Consider the following 9,245-nt stretch of genomic DNA (forward strand, 5'->3'; position numbering starts at 1 on the left):
AGAAAACTCAATGGCTCCCTTCAAAGCATCCTATGTCACAAGACATTAAAGCTGTACAATAATCATAAAAAAAATTCAAATAACAGACTTTCTGATCAAAGTTTATATTTAAAAAGAGGTTTCAAAAAGAAAGATACATTTTTTGAAATTTATTATTGTTATTATTAAGCATACATATTAAAGCTTCCCCGCTCAATAGTTCAGGGCTGACAGGTGACGTGCGCCCCCGTGTGGCGGAAGCCTGCAGTGTTGACAGCAGAGCGGCACGGTACGGCGCGGCAGGCGGCCCGCCACTCGCGATAACACGCGCTGGCAGCAGCTGCTGGGCGGAAAAGGCGGGAGAAGACTGCCGCTTCCGCGTCCGCGCAGCACAGACGACGCTGGGGCAAAATGGACGATAAGTTAATATTGGCTGTATTTAATTACCCGGAGCTTTACAACGTTACACTGCCGAATTACCGCTGCACGGAAAGTCGGACAAATGCCTGGAGAAGCATCAGCATGGAGCTGGGACTTCCGAGTGAGTGTGCCGCTTGTTTTTTCTGTTCGCTACAACTTTAATGGCAGTTATTAGTTGTTCAGCTGTTTTCGGCGCGGAGGGCTGAAAGGACGCGAAATGTTAACTGCGCTTTTCTGAGAGCTGCGGCTGTTTCTCACACTGATCTGGGGGCATCTGTAGTGGTTTTCGCGTTTCTCTGCACGGCTGACCTGCGGTGTGGATGCAGTCGCGCGCACCGTGCTAGCGGTAGCGGCTCGCTCGCACGCCGCCGTCGTGGGCCCGAGGTGCGCAGGCCGCGCTGCACCGAACCGCACGGCCCCGCTCCTCCGCGCCGCGTGCTCAGCACCGCGCGGCGGAGGAAAGAAGATACCTGCGCTCCGGTACGGAGTCGTAGAGCCGCGTGCCTCTTTCGAAAGCTCTTGGGCAGGGAGAGCCCCCAGCCTTAAATACAAGCAGGTGCACTGCTTCGCGGCCAAGGGTGAACTCATGACCTCCAGACTTGGCAAGGAAAAAGGAGCACAAATAAAAATTATACAAAGAGATGAAAGTATCATCAAAGCGCGTCACTTTTCTTTATAAAGAAAAATTCTAAAAAAAAAAAAAGAAAAAAAAAAGAAGAATAGATTAGAAACGTCCTTTATTGTCCCTCATTGGGCAAATTCAGGTGTTTCAGCAGCAAAGTGACAGACATGGAAAATCACTCAAAAGTAAAGAATACAAAATTTAAAAAGGAAGAAGAAAGAAATAAGAGGCAAAGAGTTAACCTGGAGTGTCTGGTGAGACATTTGGCCCTCCCCTAGACTAAACCGCATGAGATAAATATAATTCCTTTTGTTAATTAATTAAATATGTTACTTCAGGTTCACTGTCTTAAATACAAGCAGAACTAAGTATGGATATAAAAACAACAACAAACCACCTAAAAAGGCCATTTCTGGGCCAGGTAAAACTCTGGTCTAGTATAAAAACACACACTCACCAGTGTTGTTAGGTACAGACATGAAAGTATGGATCCATGCCACCTTGTACCAACACTTCAGGCTGATGGTGCTGTAATGAGGTGGGAGATGTTTTCTTGGCGCACTTTGAGCCCCTTTGTATCACCTGAGCAACAGTTACATGGCACAGCCTACCTGAGTATCGTTGGTGAACATGACCATCCCTTTTATGACCACAGTGTTCTGATGGATGTGGGATAACACACCACACCATAAAGCTCAAATCATCTCAAAGTGGTTTCCTGATCGTGGCAATGAGTTCACTATATGTTGTTGAATCTGTGCCATCAGGAGTTATTTAATTTGAAGCTCAAAGGGGGCCAATTGTTAATGAAACATCATCAATGATCAGTAGTGTCAAATATAAGGCTTGGGGTAAGCACTCCAGTAAGCACTCCAATCTGACCTGCTGAATGGCTTTGAAAAATATGAGGGAGGGCATACTTTAAGCACCTTTGCTGATAAAGAGCTCCCTCACAGCCATTCATGCTGATAATGAATTAAATGACAGAAAAGGGCCTGTTTTTTACTGTCTACTATAAAAATGTTGGTTAAAACTAAATTTTCATCAATTGAGAAAAACTGCCAAAACTTTTTTTTTTATACACATGTTGAAAAACTGAAATGTGGTGTTGAAATGACACTTCTTTATTTCATAGTAAGATATCTTAAGGATTAAATGTGCAATTAAATGTCTTTACACTGACAAAAATAGTTTCACTGGGCCACTTAAGATCAAAGTGGGCTGTATGTGCCCCTCGATGCAAAATGACTTGACTGATCAAGTCAGTTCCCTACCAGTGGTAGGCTTTACTCTAGAGATGAGGAGAGGAAAATCAGTTCAATACAGTAGGTCTGCATCATTTCAGTGAATAATTTGATTATAAAAAAATTCTCAACAGTTATTAAGGCACGGCTTTGTAGCACGCAGATGGGCTAAACGATGTAAACGCGAGCATTTCACCCACATTTGCAGCTAAGAATAGACCTGCAATGCAAACAGATTTAGGAGCATGTGAATAAAAAGTTTGACAACATTAAGCCCACACAGCCCCCAGTTTTAAACAGAAACACTGTATTACACGTAAATACAATTAAAGGTTTTAGTTGTTTTATTTGACAGATGTTGTATTCAGTTTTTAAATATTTCTAAAACGGACAGCAATGAGCAGTTCATTTCAAAAGACCATTGTTTTTTCTCTTCTGAATATTTATTATTGCTCATTAATAAGGCAAAAGTTTTTCTTATCTGATTAATTGATATAATAATTAATAGACTACTCGATTACTTAAATAATCAATAGCTGGTGCCCTACAATAGAGAATTGGGACATTTGAAATGATCCTGTGGCTTCTTGCTTCTTACGTTCTGATGTTCTACTTTTCAAGCCGAGGAGTGCAAAAGAAGATGGAAGAACATGAGAGACAGGTACCTGAAGGAGGTCCGAATGGAGCTTAAAAGCAAGAAGCAGGGAGAAAACGTTCAAAGCAAATGGAAATACAGACAACTTATGAACTTCATCGCGCCGTTCACTGGGTCAAGAAGTGGACTGCAGGAAATCTCTGCCAACAATGATGAGGACCACGACAACCCTGAAGACTCTAGCAACGTGGATGGAGAAACCGCTTTGTCAGAGGCAATCAAAACACCACAGAGTGCTGTAAAGGTCCCCGCAAGTCTGCCCGACCTCAAACCACAGGTGACATTTGTAACGCAGCTTCCTCCAGCGACTCAGGACACACAGGTGGCTCAGCTGGCCGTTCTGGCCAAGATACCATCATCCCCACAGGTCTCGCCTGTCACTGGCGTTACTGGACAGAAACGGAAACCGGCCCAAGAGCCGCCGTCTGCACCTTCCTCCCAAAGTACGCCCATGCCGACAAAATGGTTGGTCAAAGACAATGTCCCCTCTTTTCCCACTAAGCCGCGGGACGAGGATGAACTGTTCCTGCTGAGCTTTGTTCCCGCTCTGAAGAGACTCGCTCCACAGAAGAGGTGCGAGACGAAAATAAAGATCCAGCAGATTATGTACGAGGCAGAGTTCAACGTTACACATTCAGAGTCTCAAGAAAAGAAGGCGGAGACAGAAACACAGCACTGATTACATTTAAACTTTTAAAAAATACTTTATTGTATTTCTTTTATATAAACCTCTGCCACAGAATTAGTAAAAGTGGTAGATATTGAAAAATTTTTTTATGTGAAGTAGTTTGTATCCCCCTGATTAGTGTATTTATTAGGCAATAAAGACTTAGAGGCAATGAAGTCATTAGATTTACACCATAAACAGACAGTTAATCTTTATTTACATAACTTTATTATCAATAGATTTCAAACATATTTCGAAAAAGCTGTTTCTTAGTCAACCAGTCTTAATTTTCACTCTGTAATAATTACAGTATTTTACATGTAATTACAATTGCATACAGTAAACTGATGAGAATAAATGCGTAGGTGAACACTGTTTAATGAATGACTCTTTCTGCTTACATGCTTCTTTTTAAATCTAAAATAAAGATTCTTGTATTCTGAAAAAGTGTCCATTTGAAGTCACCCACAGCTATTTAGTGGGATTTATGCTCTGATCAGGTAATTTCATTTCGAGCAGTTCCTGGACAGATTTGTTTTTTGTTTTTTTTTTAAGGTCACTACCATCTGTAAAGGTCGACACACAGTTCAACAGCTTCAGATTACATTTAAGTAATTTTGTTATGTTGCAAAACTCAGTTAAAATAATCACTGGATCCCCAAAGTATGTCCCAAAGGACACGCTCATTGTTACTGTAGCCAAATAACTTTAACTGCAAAGTGCATCAATCCAAAAGTCCTGTTTGGCAAACTGTTTTTTCTTTTCTTTTCCCAGCATGCCTTCCATGCAGAATAAAGTTCTGTTTTCTCTTTCTGGCTGTAGACCCATACACTATGTCGCCATCACTTACAAGACTAAACCACTAATTGTGTGATGAAACTTTGGGGTTTCTGAAAACTTTTTTTTTTTTTTTTTTTTGCAACAAATGATCAGCACTGAGGTTGACCTTGTTTCAGTGACCAGACCCAGGAAAAAAAATTAAATACAATTCCAAATAATCTGGAGATCTTTAGATTTAGATGGCAACAATAACAACATACACTTCAATAAATTTAAACACTGTACATTTCACTCATCAGTCCCTAAAGAATGTCTGTATAAAACTTTGAACTGCTTTTATAAGTAGGATCATTTTGCTTTTGCTTTTTATTATTTACAGCATGAAAATGACAACATTTCAGTTATGTGTCATTTGTTTATGTATAATCACATTTATTGCAAGAGGGGGGGAAAAAAGAAGTATGAAAGCAGAATCACAGATGTGTCAGATCTATTGAGTTTTATGCAATTAGCAGCCAAAACATGATCACGAGAGCCACAAAGAGGAAGAGTCGAGACAGAAACTGCTCGTCCATGTGCTGCGGTGTCCCCGGAGCCGCTGCTTGGGAAATTGTTTAACAGGAGGTTATTTGACATGCTAAATGCTTGGAGCGGTCATAGTGATGTGTGACAAACAAATACCTGGAGGAGGTCTTCCATCATTGATGTTAAAAGCTGTTGCAAAAATACCAAACGGAAAGGCACCGATCCCAAACGACATTTGGAAGCCTCCATCTCCAAAGCCAAATCCCTGAAAACCCTGTAATACGTATCATCAAAAGTTACGAAAGTCTGAGTGAGCAGACGTGTCTTTGCAATATCTGAGGTACAGTTTAATGTACAGCAAGTGAGACGTGACGCAACAGCAAGTGCCAAATGATATCATTCTCTGGAGACGCGCTGGCTCTCCACACTTATTATCTAACAGATCCCGGTGGGGAATGTCAGTCTGTTAATGGATACAGCAAACCTACATCACTGTATGCAATGGTTTCATCATGAATTCATAATGTTACTGGGCAGCTTACAGGGCTATAAAACACTACACTATGTCTAAATTCTTTTTTAAAAAGAGCTTAAAATTTGGCATACTTCAGGATGATAATAAAAATATACCAGGGCTCTAGACTAACTTTTTGCCGCGGTTGCACTGGTGCGCCTAACTTTTTTTCTTAGGCACACCCAAATTTTTCAACTGCATCGCTTAACACTGCAGTTTTACCTGTTTGCTGCTGCCTGCTGCTGAAAGGCAGAGGGGAGAGGGGACACTTGGGCAGTGCATTTATCGCAGCATATAATGTGTTTCCTGGGTACACTGTGCTTTTTCCGAGTTCAGAGATTGATGGCTCCATGTCAGAGCACTGGCTATGAATTTCAGACGGATCAGGTCTTAACTTAACAAAAAGGTTATCAATCGTTCTTTTGATCTTTTCTGTGTGGTGTGTAAGCATCACTGCAGATGCCTTTGTGTCAAAGTAACTGAGAATAAAACACAGAAAAACATGAAGATTTTCCTGGCCTGGCTTTTTATAGCAGATAACCTTAAAAATATTCTGCAATTTTGCATAATTTTAAAAAGTCTAAACTTCTTTAGTATTGAACAGCAGAAATTAGGCTTTCTTGACAGACAGCGGCCGACAGCGCTGTAAACGGTAGACTGGTGGGTAATAATACGCGAATGAATAATGCAGAAAACAGAGATTTGAGATGGGAAACTGTTCTTGAAGTACACTTTGGTCGCACTCTAGAGCCCTGTATACTGATCTATAGTACTTACCCCACGGTTTTCTGGCTCGGGCCTTTGTCCTTGTGGTCGTGGGGGTGTTTTTTCTCTGTAAAACATAACCAGAATTACCCAAAATGACTCCAAATCACTAATATTTAATACTATCTAATTATCACAGTCACCAATTTTACCCACCTTGGATCCTGTTGACCTGTACTTCCGCGCCCATATATGGGGATTACTTTATCTCGGCTGATACCAGCTTTGCATACTGGACACACTTGTCTGTTGGGTCGAGTCTCCAGCCACTACAAAATTTAAAAAAAAAAAAAAAAGTGAAGAAGCTAATCGCTTCCTTTATCTGTAACGATGTGCTTGTTCTGGTGGAGTGCAAAAACAAGAGGAAACAACGGTTTCAGCTTACCTGATGCAAACAAGGCCAGCTAATCAGGAGGAGATGCAAATGAAGATGGGAGAAGCTTGATTAGTTAGATATTAAATGTCCTTGAGCACCTATGAGTCACAAAGCAGGAACTTAAATTTGCAATTTAACTTAATTTTGCCCAGAAGGGGTGTACTACAAAGCAAGTTCAATAGGGTCAGGGTTTCTTTGCTTTAGGCCGGGATTATGCTTTCTGTGTCTGTAAGTCTGCTGGGGTTTGCTTGGATCCTAGTAATGTAAAGTTCATCATCAGACGGCGAGAGCCTGGAGGTCTGTGCAGACACTTGCATGCTTGGGTATTTTTTGTGAACACAAAAGACTCATCCAGTGAGAATTTACACCCCAGTGCACCAACTACACAGGCATTCCAGGTGGCTTCAAAGTAGTATAACACTTCACCTGTTGCCTACTGGTGGTGGTCAGAGGGCCCGGTGGCGCCAGTGTCCGGCAGCCTCGCCTCTGTCAGTGCGCCCCAGGGTGGCTGTGGCTACAATGTAGCTTACCATCACCAGTGTGTGAATGTGTGTGTGAATGGGTGGATGACTGGATATGTAAAAGCGCTTTGGGGTCCTTAGGGACTAGTAAAGCGCTATATAAATACAGACCATTTACCATTTAGTATAACAGGAACGACTACTCAACCAGCAGGTCTCCAGCTGTCTGTGTACACAACAGGTACACTGTGTATACTACAGGAATAAAGATATATCAAACATAATAAAACTGCAGAAAGGAACGCTGGAGCTGCAAAAATGTCAGGTGACAGAGTTGTTGTGAATTCATAAGTTGATTTATTTCTTTTAGCACTCCTGGAGCTGCTTCTTATTTGTGACAGGACAGCTGCACATTGCTTTCAGAGCCCTTGGTGTTGTCAGGTCAGGTCAGTGTCACAAAGCCTCATGAAGAAGATCTGGTAATCACTCAGTTTGTGGCCTAATCAAAGGGAAATACATTTGACTGATTTAATATTCTCTGTGATAAAGAGCTTACCAATAAAATGTCCTTCTGACTGCTCTTGTTTTTCAGGAGGTCACCATGCATATTTGATTTTGCACAGATTTCATAACAACGGCCAACCCTGGCTCAACCGTCCTAATATTCGTGGGAGTGCACGAGCTTGTGAACCCCCAGGGCTCGGTTTGTGCCTCCTCCCCGTCTCATATCAGAGAGAAACTTCACACACTGTAAAGCCACTTAATAGCCCACAAATACACTGATTAATTTTCTAAAACAGGCTTGGCAACTAATAAGAACTAAGAATCAAAGCACATGTTTCACCAACTGAATGCATGATGCATGGTTTGCTTCATTTGGCAGTGTTAGTAAGGTAAAGGACCAGAATTAGGGCAAATGTGATACTTATTTAAAGCAAAACTCTGAATATAGCCTGTTATGAACCAGGTTGTGTGTTCAGCGTAAGTTACCAAAGTGATCGAGCCACATCTGAGACACTTCACTTTATAGCACACCCCTTGGCTATTCTGTGTGGACCGAGGTTGGCCTGTATTACATTCGCAGAGGCTCAGAAGTGGAGGTAAACTCAAACCATCCCTGTTTACATGTTGGATGTCACACTGCACATCTGAAATTTTGTAGGACCTGCCTCACAATTTACTAATAAACAGGCAATATTAACTACTACTATTAACTTCTACCAAAACTTAGCATTTCCGTTCAGTGTTTGCCATGTATGATGTGATAAGTTATGCATGCTTGGAAACGATCTCGTCATGTTTGCCAGTTACAAACTGATACTGGTCTTTAGGAGCTATGCTGATGTGTCCCCGACTCACCTCTGGCTCACAATCAAAAATATAAACGTGTCACAGACAGCAGCACGCTTCTTACCAGAAGAGGTGTCCACATAAACTAATCACGGCGTCCTTGGCGGTGTCCAGGCATATGTTACATTCAAAGGTGCTGTCCTGGTTGCCACTGTCAGCGGCAGCCGAGCTACTAGATCCGGGACTTGCGTTTTCAACGCCCGGAGTCGGAGGACCAGCGTTGGCCATTTGTCACAGCTTAAATCCTCTAAACAAGTAGCTGGGGTGACTACAATGGCACCCGGGGTCTCAATACATACACATAAAGAGGTCCAGTGGCCAGGAAGTGGAGCTAACGAGAGGAGAAAGGAGTGAAAACAAACAAAAATACCCTGCTGGAAGAAACGTCCATGTCGAACATTTACGCTAACGTTAGCAAACAAGGAAAACTAAGCACAAAACGACAGTTTCACAGAGATTAACCAACAGCTGAGCGACAGATGTTAAACGGTATCACTCAGAAAATGATTCGATGGTGAGTGACACTCATAATTTGTTGTGAGGAGTCTAGAAAATAGCCTTACAGACCTTTGCATCACACTTTCAGCAACGCCACTTAACCGGTAGTAGATCCCTGGAGGGGGCGTGGCTAAGACTGAATCCGTGGGATTTTGTGGCCCTCAGTTAAGCCTTTCAGGTGAACCTGACAAAAGGTTCCACCACTTTTAAGCAGATCTTTAAAGATGAAGGACATTTTGTGAAAGTTTGGTCTCATTTAACTGTGAAGAAGAGGTCAGAGGTCTAAAGTAACCACCATATATCATTTGCTGCATGCCTATGTTGTCAATCAACGCACAATGGAAGTAAGAAACAGCAAATAGCTCCATATGGCATTATTATCACTTTGA

General features: G+C 41.9%; 2 protein-coding genes across 4 annotated transcripts; one reads left to right on the forward strand and one right to left on the reverse strand.

Annotated features, from left to right (window-relative positions):
• The first annotated feature begins 294 nt into the window (after positions 1-294).
• Positions 295-4,504, forward strand: LOC146383742 (uncharacterized). Its single transcript, XM_084935162.1, has 2 exons — positions 295-520; positions 2,887-4,504. The coding sequence occupies exons 1-2, from the start codon at positions 391-393 to the stop codon at positions 3,597-3,599; spliced, it is 843 nt and encodes a 280-aa protein (XP_084791288.1). The 5' UTR covers positions 295-390; the 3' UTR covers positions 3,600-4,504.
• On the reverse strand, positions 3,799-9,023 carry rnf185 (ring finger protein 185). Of its 3 annotated transcripts, none has more exons than XM_084935165.1 (7): positions 8,926-9,023; positions 8,423-8,689; positions 6,557-6,575; positions 6,328-6,440; positions 6,184-6,238; positions 5,049-5,166; positions 3,799-4,965 (listed from the first exon to the last, which is right to left on the reverse strand). In XM_084935165.1, exons 2-7 carry the CDS (start codon positions 8,584-8,586, stop codon positions 4,868-4,870), a joined length of 567 nt encoding a protein of 188 aa, XP_084791291.1. In that variant the 5' UTR covers positions 8,587-8,689; positions 8,926-9,023; the 3' UTR covers positions 3,799-4,867. The 3 variants fall into 3 exon arrangements, with proteins under 3 accessions (XP_084791291.1, XP_084791289.1, XP_084791290.1); XM_084935163.1 differs by having other exon boundaries at positions 3,799-4,968; XM_084935164.1 differs by having other exon boundaries at positions 3,799-4,968; positions 8,423-8,972.
• Positions 9,024-9,245: the final 222 nt, after the last annotated feature.

The sequence above is a fragment of the Perissodus microlepis genome, chromosome 7 (genome assembly GCF_051167445.1).
Source record: "Perissodus microlepis isolate ML-2025 ecotype Zambia chromosome 7, ASM5116744v1, whole genome shotgun sequence".
NCBI classification, from domain to species: Eukaryota; Metazoa; Chordata; class Actinopteri; order Cichliformes; family Cichlidae; genus Perissodus; species Perissodus microlepis.